The sequence below is a fragment of the Sapajus apella genome, unplaced genomic scaffold, assembly GCF_009761245.1.
Source record: "Sapajus apella isolate SASKATOON/1434 unplaced genomic scaffold, GSC_monkey_1.0 scaffold56, whole genome shotgun sequence".
Lineage (NCBI taxonomy): Eukaryota > Metazoa > Chordata > Mammalia > Primates > Cebidae > Sapajus > Sapajus apella.
In genome coordinates, this window is record NW_022436996.1 from 4,071,675 (window position 1) to 4,091,392 (window position 19,718).

At 52.0% G+C, this 19,718-nt stretch overlaps 1 protein-coding gene across 5 annotated transcripts in view; it reads right to left on the reverse strand.

Annotated features, from left to right (window-relative positions):
* DPP6 (dipeptidyl peptidase like 6) overlaps positions 1-19,718 on the reverse strand; it is a 1,109,512-nt gene that overhangs the window by 20,128 nt on the left and 1,069,666 nt on the right. For all 5 annotated transcript variants that reach the window (XM_032245216.1, XM_032245218.1, XM_032245215.1 and 2 more), the window contains 2 exons: positions 17,459-17,506; positions 3,444-3,542 (listed from right to left, as the gene is read on the reverse strand). In XM_032245216.1, the coding sequence (XP_032101107.1) occupies positions 3,444-3,542; positions 17,459-17,506 (147 nt within the window). The remainder of the gene's footprint in view (positions 1-3,443; positions 3,543-17,458; positions 17,507-19,718) is intronic.

Genomic DNA, 19,718 nt, shown 5'->3' on the forward strand with positions numbered 1-19,718 from the left:
TTCTGGAAGATGTCCTACTTTCTTTAAAAAAGAAAAGAAAAGAAAAGCATTAGCGTCTGGTAGCACAAATCAAAAAAACAAAACCAAGCAGGTCGGTAGGGCGGACGTCTTTCAGATTTCCTGTGATCTCTAAGGGGGTCTTTCTGATCCAGGCAGCCCATGCCCGCTCCTGGCATCTGTGCCCACCTGCCTTTCAAGGAAACCCCCTGCTGGACAGAGCGTGTGGCAAGGGTGGCAAGGGCTTTGTGCTTCTAAAGGTCTTTTCTGCATTTCCTAAGGGGAAGGGATGACAGCCACACACCAGTGCTACAGGCCTGGGAAGCGTTACTGGGACAGCAGGGGTAGAGTGGGGCTGGAGGAGGAGGCCAGGCCTAAGGCGCTCAGAAAGGGATCTTGCCAGGGTGACGGCCTGGCCACCAAGGCTACAGAGAAGCCTTGAGCTGAGAACAGAGGAGCTTCAGAGACTCGCTGGGGCAATGGTCTCTCCATCAGGCTGGGATAATGCACTCTTTCTTTCCTTCCTTCCTTCCCTTCCTTCCCTCCCTCCCTCCCTCCTTCCTTTCCCTCCCTTTCCTTTCCTTTCTTTTCTTTTTTCTTTTTTTCTTTTCTTTTCTTTTCTTTTCTCTTTCTTTCTTTCTCTCTCTCTCTCTCTCTCTCTCTCTCTCTCTCTCTCTCTCTCTCTTTCTTTCCTTCTTTCTTTCTCTCTCTCTTTCTTGAAACAGAGTCTCATTCTGTCACCCAGGCTGGATTACAGTGGGTGATCTCAGCTCACTGTAACCTCTGTCTCCTGGGTTCAAGCGATTCTTCTGCCTCAGCCTCCTGAGTAGCTGGGATTACAGGTATGTGCCACCACACCCAGCTAATTTTTGTATTTTTAGTAGAGACAGGGTTTTGCCACATTGGCTAGGCTGGTCTCGAACTCCTGACCTCAAGTGACCCACCTGCCTCGGCCTCCCAAAGTGCTCGGATTACAGGCGTGAGCCACCACGCTTGGCCAGTACACACATTTCTTGGCCAAAGCAGATTGTCACAGCCTCTTTTTTGTTTTTGTTTTTTATTTTTGAGACAGAGTCTAGTCTCATTCTGCTGCCAAGGCTGGAGTGCAGTGGCACAATTTTGGATCACTGCAACCTCCACCTTCCAAGTGATGCTTTCAAGTGATGCTCATGGCTCAGCCTCCCAAGTAACAGGGACTACAGGCATGTACTATCACGCCTGGCTAATTTTTGTATTTTTGGTAGAGATGAGGTTTCACCACATTGGCCACAGGCTGATCACACAGGCTGATCTTGAACTCCTGACCTTAAGCGATCAGCCCTCTTCGGCTTCCCAAAGAAATGGGAATACAGGTATAAGCCACCATGTCCAGCGCTTGTGTACGGTTTTCCTACGTTTCTCATCTCTAGGGTAGGCACGTTGGCTCACACTTATAATCCTAGCACTTTGGGAGGCTGAGGCAGGAGGACAGCTTAAGCTCAGTAGTTCAAGACCAGTCTGGGCAACACAGTGAGACCCTGTCTCTACCAAAAAAAAATGTAGCTGTGGTCCCAGCTACGCAGGAGACTGAGGTTCGAAGATCACTTGACTTGGGAGGTAAAGGCTGCCCTCCAGCCTGGGGGACACAGTGAGACTCTGTCTCAAAAAAAATTTCCTTTGTTCTAGACCATTCCCTACTCATTTCCTTCATGTCCCCTTCCCTGGTGTGGTCACCTTCAGAGTATTTTGAGAGAGAAAGCCTCTGGATATGAGTGTGTTGGGGGCAGATTTGAAGTGCATCACAATTCCAGAATGTTCTGACTTTCAGATGTGAATGCAATGTCGAGAAAATTTCTGATAGAGCATGGCTTCCTGTGTCCAGATGGCAGGGCTGGGAGTTTTTGGCCCCAGCCTGCGGTGGGCTGCTGGGAGTGCGTGGCGAGCACAGCGGGGCGAGGGTCCCGGTGCAGGGCCCACACCTGGGCTGTCCTGCAGGCTCCGACCTGCCCGTAGTGAACCACAATTGCTCTTGCCTCAGCCCCCTCATGTTGCCCCCTTCCCTGGATTGCGCTCTTTCCTCTTGTGAGCCCACCTGAAGCCAACTCCAGGGACCATGGTCACGTCCCACGTTCCGTGAGCATCCCCCATGCCCCAGCCCGTTCTCAGGCTCTTCTCTGAACTCTCGTGCCCTTTGCTTTCTGCCCTGTGCGACGCAGCTTCGCAGCATGTACTGTTTGGGGGACCTGTTTCTTGCAGCACATACTGTTTGGGGGACCTGTTTTTGTTTCATGGGGTGAGCTTGGTTCCTGCTCTTGGGAGCTGAGTCTCCTCAGCTGCTGAGCACAAGGGTGGGGGGCTGCCAGTGAATACGCCAGGCCCCCCGCGACACGCCGCTGTCTCGTGTCGGGGAAGGGCAGACAAAGCGGTTCCGGAGACAGTCCAGGGACGGCAAAGGCAAGGCGTTCAGCTCCTCCTCCCCGCCCCTTCAGTTCGGGGGTACTCATCAGCCTCTGTGCTCTTCCCCTGAGCCCTGGCAACCTTCTCTTCAACAAAGAGCTCCTGCAGTTACTCAGTCAGTCAGACTCTGCGCAGGGGAAACCTGTTTACAGCCTCAGAGATGAGGGCAGGCGGTGTCTGAATGAATGACTCAAAGACGACTTCCGGGTTTGAAGTATCAGTTCTGTGATACCAACCCACCACCGAAAGGCCGCCACGCACAGATGTGGGGAAGTTTGGAGCGGGACAGAGTGCTAGGGGTGGGCAGTGAGATCCACTGTGGCATTTTACCCTTGGGGCTTCCAAGGGCAACACCTGGTGGGCAGTTAGGACACGGGGCCAGCCAGGTTGACTTGGGAGCCATCTGCGCAGAGGTGGGAGTTGAGGCTCAGAGGCTCTGCCTCCGACCTGGAGCTCTGGGGTGTTGAGTGCTTAGCAACACCGAGCACGGAGACAGCGCCCGGGAGAACTTACCGAATGACTGGACGGACAATTCAAGGAAAGGAGGCCGCAGGCAGAGAAAGGCAGGGTGAGAGGTGTTTCCTAGGGAGAAACCACACTCAAACCCTCCTCATGCAAAGCCCGGCGGCAACGACGCCCCTAACCAGCCCATAATCCACCAGTGGGCGAGGCAGGAAAATCTTCATATGCACAGAAAAGGGATTTCCAGAGGGAAGAGGTTTTTCTGGACGGTGTCTTGACACGGTCACCGAAGGAGGAGAGCGCTGGAGTCTGTGATCTTGCTTAAAATGTCGGCCTCTCGGGGAGATACATCTTGTGCCCTGCCTTTGCTTTTGTCACCAGAGTGAGCATCTTGGCTCTGAACACAGGACGCTCCATGCCAGAGGAGCTGTGGGGCAAGGAGACGCCCCGTGCTGGGGAGCCCTCCGTACACGGCACCTGCTGCTGCTGAGCGTGCTGCGTCAGAGCCCCTGTTTTTTCCTTTTAAAGGGGAAGAATGTAGTACTTACTATAATCATCGATCTCGATGGTCCGGTATTCCACTTTAGGCATCTGTCGGTCATTTACGGCCTTCTTGACATGCTCGTTTGTCTCTAGGTCAAACATTTCTGGAAGAGAGGAAACGGGGACACGCTGAGATGCAGCGGCCGCTCTCCGAGGACTCTGTGGGCCGTGGGTTTTCGTGTGCATAGGCCGCTACTTTAACCAGCCTCGGAGGCGACTGTTATTATTTCTAGTGCACAGATCAGGAAACTGGGCATTAAAACACACGCTCCAGTGATGCGCTCAAAACCCTGGTCTCAAATCAGGAATCTGGGCAGACTGAAGACTCTCCCACCATCTTAGGCTATTTCCTTCCTCCAAATAGATTTTTGTTCTCTGTGGAGTCACACATGCAGGTTTTGGTACAATCCCTCCCATGACTGTGGATTTTAGGAAAGCCTACATTACGCATCTGTTAGGACAAATGGATTGTCAAATAGTGCGGCCATAAAAGAACCAGAAAAGGAAAGGAGGGAAGAAACTAGGGTATCATCTTTATTAAATGTCCCCAGAGAAAAATGGATTCTGATCTCTCTCCTAAAACGTAAGAGGCCTTAACTTGGATGCCTGTATTTGTGGAGCGTGGAGTCGTATGGGGCTCGCGCCGCACTCAGTGGGAATGGCCGTCCTCCCTCCGTGGCGGAGACGGAGGTCAGCTCTGTGCCGCTGTGTGGATGCTCTGGCCTTGACGTGTCAGGCCGCGACAGCGCACACACGCCCTCGTTACCCCTTTCTTCAGATGCAGAGAAGGCCCCAGAGGAGCCCAGTCCGTTCATCTACTGAAATGGCCATTCTGCTTCGTTTCACCGTCTGACGTGCCACAAAAACCACCCAACTTCCCTTCTTTCTCACACAAAGCCGACACAAAAGGGCAACTTGTGGTTCACTGCGAAGGGGAATTTTTCTGCAAGGAACTTTGCCTTTGACTGGTCAATTTACTTTGAATCGGCCATAATTTGTGCATTTGTTTAAAGGGGAAATGAATGATCACAAAAAATGCTATAATGGACGTCCAACCATCGTCCCATATAACTCCATTAAAAAAAAACCAAAACGCTGCTCTGCAGGTGGGGGCCTCTCCAGGGCAGCTGGAGGTCAAAAGACCGCTCATCACCAGGAGACTCTGGCCGTGTGGCTTTGTGTGGAGAATGCGTGGCTGTGGCTTTATTCAAGAACTCTGCCCAGCAGGCCTGGCAAACTTTTGTACAGGGACAGAGGGAAATGGAGGCTCCCAGTGCCTGCGACGGGTAAAGAAAATGAAAATGACTTCCAAGTTGCTGAATACATGTTTGAATATTTAGCTTTGATGAAAAATAAGGGGAGAAACTTGTTTCCAAGCAGGTAGAGTTTTAACGAATCTGTTGTTAGACCCCCCACTGGGAAAGATTCTGAACACCACGTAGCATGCAAGAAACGTTTCCCCAGCAGACAGCAGGAAACACAGCTGCGTCTGGAAGGGATGTCTACAGTGGTGAAGTCTAAGTAGCCTTGACTTTAACTCTGAGACCCAGAGACTTGGCTGCAGAGGTGGCGCACTCTCCCGCGTAGTCATGCACTCGAGTTAGGGGAGGCGCACTCCACCCCAAGGGGCCTGCGTGCCCCTGTGCCAGCCTCACGGCCCCAGCCCATGTTCCTAAAGGGTTGGAGGCAGCACTCATTGGTGCTGAGTCCAAATGCCCTCAGCCCTTTAATGCAATGCTCCAGGCACACAATCAGGCAAGAGGAGTTGGTTTATGAGACAGTGACTGTGTATTATTCGTGTTGTATTCATATTTGTAGGAAAGAAGACTACCAGCAGGGAGTGCTGCCAGGAAATGAAGAGAACAGCATTCCCTAAGCTCTTTGCTGCCCCAGGGCCTTTGCACGTGCTGTCCTGTGTTTAACCCTTCCTTGCTAGCTCCTTCTCTTGCACCAATGCAAGCGTCACCTCCTCCAAGAGAGGCCTGACCACCCTAACTCAGGCACCCCGCAAGCTTTCCAGATACACTTAACACCAGATGAAAAAGTTTTGGTCATTTTCCTGGTAACAAATACTTCTCCCTACCCTCCACCAAGGCATCAGTGTTCAGCCCCATCCCAGGGCCAACATACACTAGTTTTCAGTACTCTGGGCAGATGGGTTTGTGGAAATTCAATGCATACCTTGGAAATTAAGCATCTTTGTTTAGATGGTAACGAGTCTGGGTTTCCACCCAAGTCTTTCTCCTTGTTCCCCTGCAGCCTCAGGAAAATCTCCAGGAAACTAAACAGGACTGAGAGGTCCTCCTGGGTGTCTCGGGTCCCCAGGCTCAGACCTTTTGAATGGCAAGAGTTGGAGAAACCAAGGCCAGACTATTGACCAGTGTTTCCCACATAGCACAGACCGAGAGCCCAAAGCAAACAGCATTAAATGGATGGAAAAGCTTCTGATGCTTAGATGACTAATGATGTGCCTAAGTTAATTCAGTCGACTCTGGGACTATAAAGCAAGTCATCCATCCTCTCTACACTCCAGCTTATTGCAGGGGACTAGTGGGTGGATCTCATGAGGTCATCTCCAGGCCTCAGCTGTAACCCTTGGAGAACCTGTGATCTTTGCTGCTGTGCCTGCTGACGTGATCAACCCGGGTGGATAACGGGTGAGGGGCTTGGGGTGTGCAAATGCGGGTCAGATGACAGAAGTGACAACCCACGAAGATCAGGGGAACTGGCAGGAGCAAAGGCAGAAAGACCCCACCAGCAAGAACAGAGATGGGCTTCTTGCTATCAGTCAGCTTCTGCTTCTGGGTCCCAGAAAGGACTTCGGCTCAGGGTCTGCTGGTGGCAGGCACATGTCTGGATGACTAAATCTCAAAATGAGAGAAAATGGGGACAGAGCCTCTCCCAGCTGGTTAAAATGCGCTCTTGTCTCCATATACACGCATGTGAATTTGACGTTTCGGGCATCGCTGTGCGAGCTCAAATGCTGACCCTGAAGGAGAAAGTTAAACTCGGGGTGCAGTGTTGTTCTGCTGCCCACTGCATTCAGCTTGCCTAGAGCTAACGGGAACACAGGCTGGCCACCAAACACCCCGTTCCCAGTTCCTGGATCTGAGAGAGCTGGCTTCATGTGGGAACGCACGGCGTTCTAACTGCTCACGGACTACACGGGCTGCATGCGAATAGCTCGTTCCTCTCTATTGAAATCCCACCCTTCACAGGAAAGCACCAAAGCAACAGACTATTAAATTTAGTTAAATATTAGATTTCTCATTTAATGATTGCCCACACAACTGGTTTTATCAGCAGAGAGCTGACTGTCCCACAGGGGAGTTGAGTTAAGCCATTTTATTTGTTCCCATAATTGCATTCAAAGAGGGCAGGAGCTCAGCAGAGAAATAAGAAAAGATTGTCATATTCCCTAAAGGACCCTTCTTTTGACTTCAGGGCAGTGGGGACCTCCAGTCTGGAGCATACAAATGGCCACTCCTTAATTAAATGTGAGCCCCCTCTAATATTTGGTGGAATTAGCTATTATCAGATCTGGACACAGTGAGACTGCAGAGACTCAAGCCTGCTCACGAGGCTGCTTCCCCGGCTGTGCCCCGTGGGCAGGTCATGGGATGGCCGTACGCTGTTGCAAGACGTGCTTCCAAGTGGCCCAGCGGGTTCCGGGCATTGGCGGAAGCACCACTGTGCTACATTTTGGAAAACTGGTGACCAGATCCAATGAAAACCAATAGGCAACAGATCTAAAAAGGAGGAGAGCAGCCTGTTCCCTCTCTCATATTTCTACAAGAAGCAAAACTGCAGAAGTCTCTCCGGCATCTCCCTAGTGCCTTGGCCTGACTTCCCCTGCCTGGGTTTTCTGTGCCTTTCTAGTCCAGGCCTCTCCGGCCGTATTTCTGCTCACTCCTCATGTGCACCTTCCTCTGTAGCCATCACTAGGATCCCTCTCTGCCCCACCCCGCCCCCTCCCTGGGTCCTAGCAGCTGCCGTCTGCCCACCCCAGGGCTGCAGCCACAGTCATACTCAAAGACCAGATGCAGGCCCAGAGCCCGCATGGCTGCTGTTTAAGCTTACTCGCCTTAACTGGGCATCTCTTTTCTCCGAACTCATCTTTGTTTTTTGAGACAGGGTCTTGCTCTGTCACCCAGGTTGGAGTGCAGTGGTAAAATCATAACTCACTGCAGCCTTGAACTCCTGGACTCAAGCAATCCTCCCACCCTGGCCTCCCGAGCAGCTGGGACTACAGGCGTACACCACCATACCCAGCTACATTTTGTAATTTTTGCAGAGGTGGGGCCTTGCTATGTTGCCCAGGCTAGTCTCAAACTCCTAGATTCAAGAGCTCTTTCTTGCTGGGTGCAGTGGCTAACACCCGTAATCCCAACATTTTGGAAGACCGAGGCGGGAAGACTGCTTGAGCCCAGGAATTCACACTAGCCTGGGCAACATTGCAAGACTCTATCTCTACAAATATAAAAATGTGGTCCCAGTTACTCAGGAGGCTGAGGTGGGAGGACAGCTCGAACCCTGGAGGCTGAGGCTGCAGTGGAAGGTTAGCTTCAGCAAGACCCCATCTCAAAAAAATTATATGAAAGGATTGTAGAATCCTGGGGCCAAGATGCCAAATATTTCATTTCTTAAAATCGTATTGTCCTTCCCTCCACATATACATGCAGTGATCAATAGAGACATGCTCTGTGAACAAAATAGAAAAGAAAAAGGAAAGGGTTTGGGCACAGTGGCTCACACCTATAATCCCAATATTTAGGAGGCCAAGGCAGGAAGATCACTTGAGCTAGGAGTTCAAGACCAGCCTCTGCAGCACGGGGAGACCTCATCTCTCCAAAGAAAAATTTACAAATTAGCCAGGCATGGTGATGCATGTCTGTAGTCCCAGCTACTTGTGGGGCTGAGGTTGGAGGATTGCTTGAGCCCAGGAGGTCAAAAAAGAAAAAGAGGTGGTCCTACCTTAGTCTCCCAGAATGTTGGGATCACAGGTGTGGGCCACAGCACCCAGCCTCTTTTCTCTGAGCTCGGAATGTTGAGTTGTTAGAGTCAGTGTGACACAGTTTGGGGATTTGTTCTTTCTGACATGTCTTTTTCCTCCAGCCAGATTTTGAGCAACTTGAAGGCAGGGTCCCGGTAGGTGGCATTTATTTTTGGTCCTCTAGCATCATAAAAGGTCCGTGGCAGGTATTCAACTCCAGAGGAGTTACGCACTGAATGGACTTGTGTGTGTCCCCCAGCCCACATGAGTGGGTGCAGCGGCTGGCACAGTGCCCAGCCTGCAGGTGCTCCTTGAGGCACCGAGAGCTGCCAGGTGGAGTGAAGCCCACCTCACCTCCCACATTACGTAGCAGAGGAAGGAGCACCTGCAGGCATCCTGTAGGGCGGGCAGCACCGCGTGTGGCTCGCTTTCCACTCTGTTAGCCAGATGCCAGCTTGCCCACCCAATGCTGGACTGAGGTCTAACACATTCTGTTTGCAAATCTGCAGACGCTCCACCCACCAGGACAGCTGCTCATGTGTGCACCCCTGTGGGTCCAGAAGACTTCATGCGCAGACACATGGCGGGATTCAGGGGACCAGTTCCCAGGCTCTCTGCATCCACATGAGCCCGCTAGCAAATGTGCCGAGAACGGACATGCCTGATTCTCTCCAAGGAGCTGCTCCTTTCCTACGCTGTCTTTCACGACAGCCTTACAGAGGTGCCATGAGGGCAAGGAAGGCCTTGGAGCCCCTGGTCTGTCGCTGGGGCATCTTTCCTGCGGGTGGGCTCTGCATCAAGGATGAGGTGAGTTGACCAAGAGAACCCTCCGTAATGGGCAATAGCACCCAGCAACATGGTCGGGTTGCCATCCTTTGATTTAACAAAACTGAAGGTCAATAGATGATTACAGATGATCCTTAATGACAGAATGGATGGGCCGCAATGTTTTGGCATATAGCTCTGGAGTTCAAAGAAAATGGCACTGCTAGAACAAGACTCCACTGTCTCCATTTATTTGTTTACATGAACACATTTTCAGAGATTCCACAGAAAACGAAGCAGCCATCAAAAGGAGGGGCAGAACCAGGAGCGCACACGTTTTTGACAAGGTCTTCTCTGGAAACGAGTCAGATGCGTTCATGAACTGAGTGAAAAACCACCACGCCCAGCTCACCAAGAGATGCATTTCAGAGCAATCATAACTTTTTATGTCCCACGGTTATCAAAGTATACAATGTATCCTAACTGCTTAATGTGAACAAGTAATAATTATGATAATGGCATCTAACAGGTAATGATTATAGACTTATCATATGAAATTAAAACAAAACGTTTAGAAGATTTCCAAGATTAGATGACATTAGGGCAGAATTCTGGGGTGACAGGCCAACAAATGGAATGTAAATATCAGCTCGAGGAGGAACAGGAAGAATGTAAAAATAAGAACTTGTTCAAGAAATGTTTCACTGGACAGTGGTAGGCATCAAATTGCTACAATACTTAGATATCACAGGATTACATAATAATTTTATTTTAAAATGAAATACAATATGCTAAAAATATTCTGTATAGCTTTAAATTAATGAGGAAAAACTTTAGGTGACAACTTAAAAATGTGTAGGAGATACAAGATTCTTCAAAATTCCCTTAGGGACTCACGGGCAAAAGCACTTGAGAACTGATGGCCCAGTTTCCTCTGTCCTCAAGGACTTGGCAAGGTCTCCTCACAGAAAAAAAAAAAAGACTTTGTCTCTTTGGCCACCAAACTGCTCCTTAAATATTCGAAAGCTGTGGGTCTCAGGTACAAACCTTCCCGACGCAGCTGTGTTAAGACACAGGCTGAAGGCAGCCGCCGGGCTGCTTTTGAAATGACAGGCTCTCTTTCTTTCTGTCAATATTACTTTCCTGTATCTTTTTACATTGTTAATCTTTCTTGGTTTTTTTTTCCCTCTGCCCCATATGCTCTGCAGGAAACGGCCGGCTTCTATCTCCAGGTCTGAAACCTGTTTGTGCATTTGCTGGACAGCCCCAGCCTCTGTGGCAGCCCCATGGCTGTGAGGGGGCAGCTGCCAGCTGTGTCCTGGCCACTGTTTCTGAGAGCCAGGGCTCTGCCCAGCTGGCCTGCAGGGGGAGAGGCACGAGGACCTTGTCTTCAGATGCCCACCCAGACGCCTGCTGCTGCACCCAAGGAGGCCCCGGCAGGGGGGCTGCTCCTTCTCTCTTGGGACTGGACAAGGCACAGGTTTTGAGGGCCGCAGGTTGTAGGATTTGGCATGAGGCTTCGCCACCCTCCACAAGCGCCACATCTCCCTGGACTGGATCAAGGCGGCAGCTCTTCCGCCCCTTTCCAGTTGCATCTCTCCCTGCAGGGCCTGCAGAGGCAGCCCCTCATGGCCGCCCCTCCCTGCTGGTCCAGACCCCCATCCTCTCTACCACGGTCCCCAGCAGCCCCCCAGCCTGCAGCCTCGGGCCCTTCCATCCACTTGCTGCATAGCCACCAGAAGCTTTTAGAGAGGAATGTCTGACCATGCTCCTCTGGGACCTGCAGGATGGTGGCCAAAGTCCTTGGCAAGTAGTGTGACGGTGACAGGTGGGTCCTCCATAATGCCATGCTCCCGACGTCTCCCCATATGTGTGCGCCCTGTGCTTGATGGAAGGGGAGCTGTGAGCACAGCCCTGGCAGCCTAGGAGGGGGTCCCTCAGGGAGAAGGTGGGCGGGGCAGGGGTGCTCCCAGCATCACTGGTGCAAGAACAGAGGCTGGAAACCCGCTGTGTGTGGCGTCGCTTCACGGACCACCTGGGCACCACAGTGGTAGGGGATGGTTTTGCTTCCTTATAAAAACCCAAATGAAGAGAGTAGGAGGGAGAGAAACCTAACTGTCGATGCCACAAAGGAGTGGGAACCAGGCCACCTAGTGATCCCAAGCTCCCACGCGCACTATGGGACACCGTGGGGAGCAGCCAGCTTCAGCCCTGCCACACACACTCTTTCTCTGCAAGGCCGTGGGCTGCATTGCAAGCTACGTGGCAATTTCAATGCTCACACACTGAGTTGGCATCTATGTCTCTAAGTGGGCCTCGCTTTCATATTTACATTAAAGCCCACAACGTGTTCACTATGATTTTATTGCTTTTTTATCCCCATACCTAAGTTGTTTGAATACCCAGGCACTAAATGAGTATAGGTTGGTCCTAACCATAATTACCTTCTTAAGGAAACAGCTTTTAAATAATTCAGAGTCACATCTGTGAACAGCCCACAGGCGCTGTTTGTACAGAAGATTTTCTAAAGAGGAAAAAAGTCAAATATTCCCAGGGTGGTTTTGGGGTCAGCAGGGGAGAGGAGGAGAAAGGACAGAGAACTGTGAAACAGTAATTTCAGATTTCACAGCAGGGCTGGAAGGAGATCGTGTGATGCAGTCGGGTCCTAGCCTTCCAGGGCCCCTCTTGTGAGCTGGCGTGCAGCTCCGAGGCTCCGCGCTGTAATAGAACGTGGGCCACATCTGGGCTGCTGGTCACCGTGTTCCACAGCTGGCTCCGGAGCCGGCTCCCCAAGACTTCCTGCCTGGCCCTGCCCAGCTGCAGGCTATGGGCCCCGCTTTTCTGGCTCAGCCTCACAGGGCGATTGGCCGTGCTGCGCTTTGCACACCGTGCTCACTACACGGGTGAGGTGCAAATGCCCGCACTGGACCTGGCTTGGTGTCACCAGGACTGCTCTCAGCCATGGCTGATTCTTGACCAGCAGCTCGGTAGTCACAGAGGCTACTGCTGTGGGCAGGGCGCATTTCCCAGGTGACAGTGACGTGAAGGCCAGGAGATCCTGGGGCCTGGGGTCCACGGCTGCCTTTCCCCCCACACTTGTCAGACACCTGGTGTCAGCCCCCAGCCCACGGTCAAGAGCGCTTGCTTCGAAGTCAGATGAGACAAGAGTCTGGGCCTCAACCTGAGGTTTGCTGTGGATCTTGGATGAATTGTTTAGCCTCAGGGTTGGTGCAAGGAAGGGGTCTGGTGCTGTGTGCAGAGCCCAGGACCGCTGCTACAATTACCTTAGAAACAGAATAACAGATGGCCAGCCAAGGGCTGCTGCTGGGGGACTAAGAGGCTGGCAATAGAGGGTGAAGTTCAAGGACTCAGCCTTCCCAGTCCACAGAGTGTGACCCCAGCCTGTGCAGGGAGTCTGCACTGCTACAGGAAGCAGAGCCCTTGATTCCACGCGGCCCCCACAGATTTAAGAGCATCAGGGCCTGAGGAGCATCCTTCCCTATGACGTGGAAGGCTTCTCAGAGCAGGAGAAGCTGTGGTGCTGCACGCTCACCCCAGAGCTGGCTCCATGGGCCTCGATGGGGGGTGCGCGGGGGAGAAGGTGCCCGAGAAGGAGCTGCAGTTGTGACCGCTTCTGCCTCCCAGCCTCATCTCAATGGGCGTGCAGGCCGGGCGTCACTCTGGATCTGCAGTTGTGCTTCAGACCATGTGGCGGCCGGTGGCTGAGCAGCACCGTGCAGTGACTGTGTGTCTGGAAGAACAGGCTGTGCCGGAGCCGCACTGCTTGGGTCTGAGATGCAAGTCCACTTTTGCTTTCTAGCTGTGCGCATGTGGCCCAATCACCTCAGCTGCTGTGCCTCAGTTTCCTTAGCTGACAAGTGGGGATAGTAGCAGTTCCTGCCTCGCAGGCTTTGGTGAGGATAAAATAAATGAATTAAAATATGTAAAGTATTTGCCGCAGCAGCCAGCCCAGAGCAAGGGCTTGAAAAATGCTGGCTGCGGCCACTGTTCTTACTACCGTGGCTCCTGGTGACCTCCAGCCTTTCTCTGGCCCCCTGCTCAGGACACAGTTGTCTGAGACGTTCATGATGAAGCATCCAGTGGAACGAGTCCAGGTGCTGCGGGGTTTGGCAGAATCCTAAAGACGCAGAACTGTGAGCCGGCGGAGTGTTGGGATGAAATGGGCGTCTGCGGGGATGGGGGGATCACCGCTTGTCTCTGTGTTGCTCCTGGAAGTTTTCCAGCAGCCTTTTCAATCATGAAAGAGGACAACTGACCTCAAGCCTAGCTGAGGCCCAAAGGCTGGTGTGTGAAGGGCTGGCCTGACAGGGGCTTTGTTGCCTGCCTGAGACGCGCATCCACCCACAAACCTGGTGCTGTGGACCCTGCATCCACCGCAGAGGCCATGAGGAGGCTCTGATGTGGTCCAGCCATGCCATGAACAAGACGCTGCTGGAACTGGGGGCCTGGAGGCACCAGGCACCTGCCTCCTCACCCAGGATGCACCAGTTTGACAGACACAATGAAAACACAGGGCATTTTTTGGGGGAGGATGCAGCTGGGTTGGAGATGGGCTATAAAGCACTGTAAGAGCACGTCAAACACATCAAAAGGTAAACACACTGAAAAAAACCCCACACACCTTCCACGGCAGATCCCTGGAGGCTAGAGCTCAGAGGGCTGGGCTTGACACTCTACCAAGGCCTACCACGCTCAGCTCTTATTTCCCACGCGGACCCAAAGCCATGTATGCAGCTATGATGTGCCGACCCTGACGGTGGGCAAGCAACGTGGGGATTTCAGGCACGGGGGAGAAGTGGTTGTTCAGGAAAGTCTTCCTGGCCCTCCACAAGCCATGAAGTCTGAATGTAACACAGACCCTGAGCAGGAGGACCCGTACTGTCCTCCTGGGGATGGGGACAACCACCAACTCAGCCACGTTTCGTCTTTTTTCTCCCTAAGTTAAATGGAAGCTTAAGTGACCATCCTGAAAGAGCCTGACCTATACTGACAGCCAGAAATGCAGACGCGGGCTAGGGCGGGTGACACGTCCCTGGAGTTTACTGGAAACCCACGGTCAAACACTGCTATGTAAATAACCTTGTAAAATAAATGTGACAGACATAATTCCGAATGCCTTCCAATTTCCAGTTAGCGCTTCACTGAGGTTGAGTGCAGTGGTGTCCCCTTCAGAATCATTGTTAAATTTCACACAGGGAGGAAGGGAGTCCAGACACGTGACACCAGCCCCATCCTGTGTGCTCTCAGTGCTTCTGATGTCTCAGGCCACTGGGTCCCATCTCTTTGCTTCCGGGAGTCACAGTCACCAAAGTGCCAGCTCCACTGCAAACAGTGAAATGCTGCCTAAAAAACAGCCATTTATGGAGCTCCGCGATGGATACGGATGGCCACCTCGGGCCTACGGTCTGTCAGTATTGATTGGATTGATTGGTTAATGCAGTAGCCAATCCTACAGGAGAAAAGAAGTAGTTGTTTGGTTTCCCAGCAGCGTTAATAAAATTTCCCAGAACATTGAGCACGTTCGCGTGTTGCACTTGCTGGAAGGCATTTGGTCGATTCTTATTGGAACTCTCTTCCGAAGAATTGCACCTCACCCTGTCTGTATATTACCTTATTTTTATAACTGGGATAGATGAAATATTTCCTCAATGATGTCACACACATCTAAGATACAGGCCTGCTTCATTTTCATTCACACGCAAGCCTTGGAAACTGATCACTTGATCCAGCGGATGGGAGCCTTTGGGAGCCCCAAGGACTGATGACATCCAGGCTAGAAGTGGCTTAGAAGTCCAAATGCATTTCCCAAAAGTAGGGACTACATTCACCTTTGAACTTGAATAGATTAATAATACCTTCCCCAAAAGAAGCAAGTAAAAAGCATTTAAATGAATGCCTTTTTAAGAAGAGCCATATACTATATTGTATTTTCCAAAGCCGAGAAATAGTTTTGTGTTTTTTGTTAGCCTGCAGATTACAAAAAACGTTTAAATGTGAAATAATTATAGATTCCTGGGAAGTTGCACAAACAGTGCGTAGAGTCCTGTGTCCCACTTCCAGGGTCCCCAGTGATGGCATCTCACAGAGCCATCGGGTAACCGCTGACCTGGGAGGCTGCAAACCTGTGAGCTACGCTGGACGCCATATCGAATTTCTTTCAGACCATCAATTTTTAAGCTGGGAAAAACCTCAAAATATCAGAAAGGTGTCTATGGACTCTAAATTTATCAAACACTCAAAATGAAACACACACATTTTCTTAAGGAAAAAAAGATGTCAGAGTTGAGGTTCTCTGCAATATCTGCATTTTTTCAGGGAAAATTCCACTTAAAGAGGTCTAGCATGGGTACTTTAAACATTCACTGTCACACTGGAGTATCTGTCAGACTCCACTGACCCCAGGCCTTGGTGGAAGTTCTAGCCTGGCCTCTGTGGTCTACTGGAGCTCCTCACAGACCCCCCTGCCCCCCGGAGAGTGGGTGGATGCAGTGGGGAGATGGGGAGACCCAGGCAATTGCTCCCAACATCCTTCCAGGGATCCTGCCCCCATTGCACAAATGGCCCAGACTCCCAAACCTCGCAGGTGAGGCTGGAAGGGGTCTGGGGGCAGGCAAACCTCTTCACTGGGAAAACAAGCCCCTCCTCTGGGGAGGAGGACAGGAAGCCCATCCTGCTTCTTCCCAGCACCAGGTCCCTCCAATGGCCATTCCGAGTGTTTTCTTTTAATCCATTCTGACATCCACTTTATGGTGCTTTTGGGGGGGCTTTAAAATCTATTTCTGGTTTTATGATTACTTATGCTTTGGTTTTGAATTTCTAGTAATGATTTGATAGCTTGGCAGACGACCATCATTATTTGGTATAATTGGCTAAGTCTGTCTCTTTAAACAAATCTATTTGCTCACTTTGGAACACTTTAACCACTTCACAGTGTCTAAACACATGTTTGGGGTTTTCCCTTCCGGCACGTCCGCCTCCCCAGTTCTCCTGGTGCCTGAAGCACCACCACGGAGAGAGGAATCGGGGAGCCACTATTCTCCGTGTTCACTAGAGACGCGGACTCACTTCTGCCCCCAGACCCAGGGGAACTGCAGACCCTGGCCATGAGGTTTACCCTCCTGCCAGGGCAGGGGGTCCCGGATGTCAAAGGGAATAGGAGGGACTCGGGGAAAGGAGGACACAGGCAGCTTTGGGTTATGGCAGTGGGAGGCCTGGGAAGGGAGGGACCGAGGGCGAGTTACCTCTGCTTCTTGGCTGTGCTGTGGTCTGCACACGGCAGTTTAAATCCCTTGCATAAAAACGGATGTGCCTGTGGCGACCTGCGTGGGGGCCCTTCCAGCAGACACACGCCACCTCAAGAGACCCTGGAAGTCTTACAACGACTCTCTCCTTGACCAAACAGAGTGAGGCTCCCCTGAGTCCTCTTCTTGACCAGGTCTCAGCTTGACCCTGTCCTGTCTTCGGCCTTCATTGCCCAGTTCTAGCAAGAAGCCCGCACGCCTGATATCTGATCACTCTCGGTAACTGATCAAGTTCCTCGTCCTCCACCTTTGAGCCCAAGTCCTTGTCCTGCCCTCAGCAAGAACCTTGTTAGGTCAGCTGAGCCAAATCCCCTACCACTGAGGTTTTCTCTTAGCCGTTTTCCATTGACGGACCCCTCCCTCTGCTCATTGGCTACCCCCACGGGGCCTTGCTGTTGAGCCCAAATCTCCCTCCCTATCACCACAGTCCTGAAAAAGCCTTCCCTACCATTTTACCAATGCCAGAATAAGTTTCTCGGACATCTCGTGCAGCGTGGATGCAGAGACCCTCCATGCCGTGAAGCCCCCAGACCCACAAAGACAGATGAGCCTCCGCACGCCCCCTCGACTCTTGGCTCCACATGGCAGGTTCTCAGGGGGATGGACTCATGTCAGGCTACAATGCCTTTCAAGCTGGCTGTTCAGAGTCATCTAGTGTTGGGCTCCATTGAGAGGATGTCAGGCAATGACCTGTAGCCCTGGAATGACCCTCCAGGCTAAGCACATGTGAAGGGATGTGGGGCCCTCTGGCTGGGACACGCAGCTTGGCTTTCATGGTATTTAGTTGGTACTGGTGATCAGCAGACCTGCTCTGAACTGCTAGGACGTGACGCACCTCTCTGCCTGTGAGCAGGAAAATGCGGGCCAGCTGATCTCATAGAGTGTTTTCCTTCTGCTCTCCCGAGTTTCAGGAAGATTTAAGAAGAAAAAGGGCACTTACTTTTCTGATCTGTGGTGTTGTGCACCGTCACCATAGGAACGCCAGGACCTGCGTTGGGTGGAGAATGGCCAGGAAGAAAACAAAAATGAAGCCGTTAGTTTAGTTGAGAACAACAACAACAAAAGAAAACAAGCTTTCCTTACACCATGCAGACAGACGAGCGGAGCCTGGAGAGCCCGGCTTCGTGGGAGACTAATCACTGATGGGACGCGGAGGCCAGGCCGGCGGGGGGCCGAGGCGCAGCTCCCGCCTCTGCACCTGGTTAATGACAACACACCCAACTTGAAGTCCATATTTTCAGATTATTGCAATGCCATAAAACATCATTCTGTGAAGCATTACCTTTGGTTTATATCCTCTAAACCTCATTTTTACCATGCAGACACATATTCCAGGACGGCTTCATAGATTCTTATAAATCACTCAGGCCTCAGTGCTTAGTCCACAGGCCCCCCAGGAAGGACGTTGTAAGGGTTATTGCCAAGTTTAAAACGACCAGCATAAGAAAATGAAAATCCAATTTATTCAGCTCCCGGGGGAGGTTCATGGTCCCGGGGAAAGGGGCCAGGGAAGTCGCCCCAACTTCCTGGGACGTGGGGTTTTTATGGTTAGGAGGAAGGAGCAGCAGCTGGGTGCTCTGACTGACTCCAGGGGAGCAGGATTGAGACGGGGCAGGCCGCTATTGGTTGGCGGGTTGTTGGGCGGGTTTTCCGGTGGGAGAGCCGGCAGGGGCCTTGCATCAGCTGGAACCTTCCAGGGGAGCCATGCGGCAGAGCTAGGTGCCGAGTGCAGAGCCTGGTGCCAGGTGCAGGGGTGGGTGTGTCCAACCTCCCGGCGAGGCAACCGACCTTACAGACGTCACTCCATCCAGTGGCCTCTCACAACACCTTGTAAAAACTCATTCATGTAACAGAAATATATTCAAAATGTCAAACTGTATTTCAGTTTCCCCTTGAATCACTAGGCAGCAGCTTCCCAGCGGCAGACATGCTGCACCCGAGGCGTGAGAAGGAAGGTCCAACTCAGGACCAGGTGGTCCCTGATCTGTTTTCTCTGTGGCTGACTTCTCTATTCTTCTTAGCAAAAGGAGAGTCCAGAAAGAAAAAACCCTCTCTGAATTAGTTTCTATATCTTTTTGAAAACATATTAAGAGGCAAGCCTGTGACTTTTCCAACCTTACCTCAGCCACAGTCCTCTGCAGCTCGCTGGCCTTCCTGCAGGGCTGGGGGCATGTCAGGCTTATTCCCACCGAGCTGCTTGTTCTCACTGCCTGCAGTACTCTGCCCCTAGACACTGCCATGGCCTGTCTTTCTCTTCATTTAAATCTCTGCTCAAATGCCTCCTGAACAACTCTCCTCCATGACCATGGGCTCAGCCTCCATCCTTATGGCTTTCCTGCTCTTTGTAGAACTAATACTGCACACTATGCTGTCAGGACCTTATAATATGTAATTATCACTGTACTAGCTTTCTGTCCTCCTCCTTCTCTGCTGCACTAGGGTGTAAGCTCTGAGACAGTCAAGGTGTTAGGCTGACTGCTGTTATTTTCTGCATCAAGAAGGGTGTTTTGAATAGAGTTGGTGCCCAATTGCATGTTTGTGGAGTGAATGCTGAATGAGAAAGCACAGAGCATGCAGGAGAGGCAGGAGAGGCAGGAGAGGCAGGAGAGGGAGGAGAGGCAGGAGAGGCAGGAGAGGGAGGAGAGGGAGGAGAGGCGGGAGAGGGAGGAGAGGCGGGAGAGGGAGGAGAGGCGGGAGAGGGAGGAGAGGGAGGAGAGGGAGGAGATGCGGGAGAGGGGGGAGAGGGGGGAGGGGGGGGGGGGGGGGGACAGGTGGGAGGGGGGAGAGGCGGGAGAGGGGGGAGAGGGAGGAGAGGGAGAAGAGGCTGGAGAGTCTGCCCCTTTGGCTCAGGTGGACTGTGGGAAGACGCATGGAGAAAGAGGGGGTGGCCCGTGGGAGACAGATGTGCTGTGGCAACACCGTGGCCAGGGCTGCTGCTGGTGCTCTGCTTCAGGCTAAGGACCCAGGATGCCAGGGACTCCTAAGGGGTGGCCACAGGAACACTGAAGGACGCACACTGACTTTGGCAGAGGGACGGCTGGCGTTCAGTGTTTCTCAGCTCATCATCAGAACGCTCCACACACGTCTGCGGGGCCATCTGACAACTGGCTGAGAGCCAGGGAATCTGCTATGCATCCCACCACGCTGAGGGTTTCAGGGCCCCACTGCAGAGGCCCCAGAGTGGACACCATAGCTCAGGA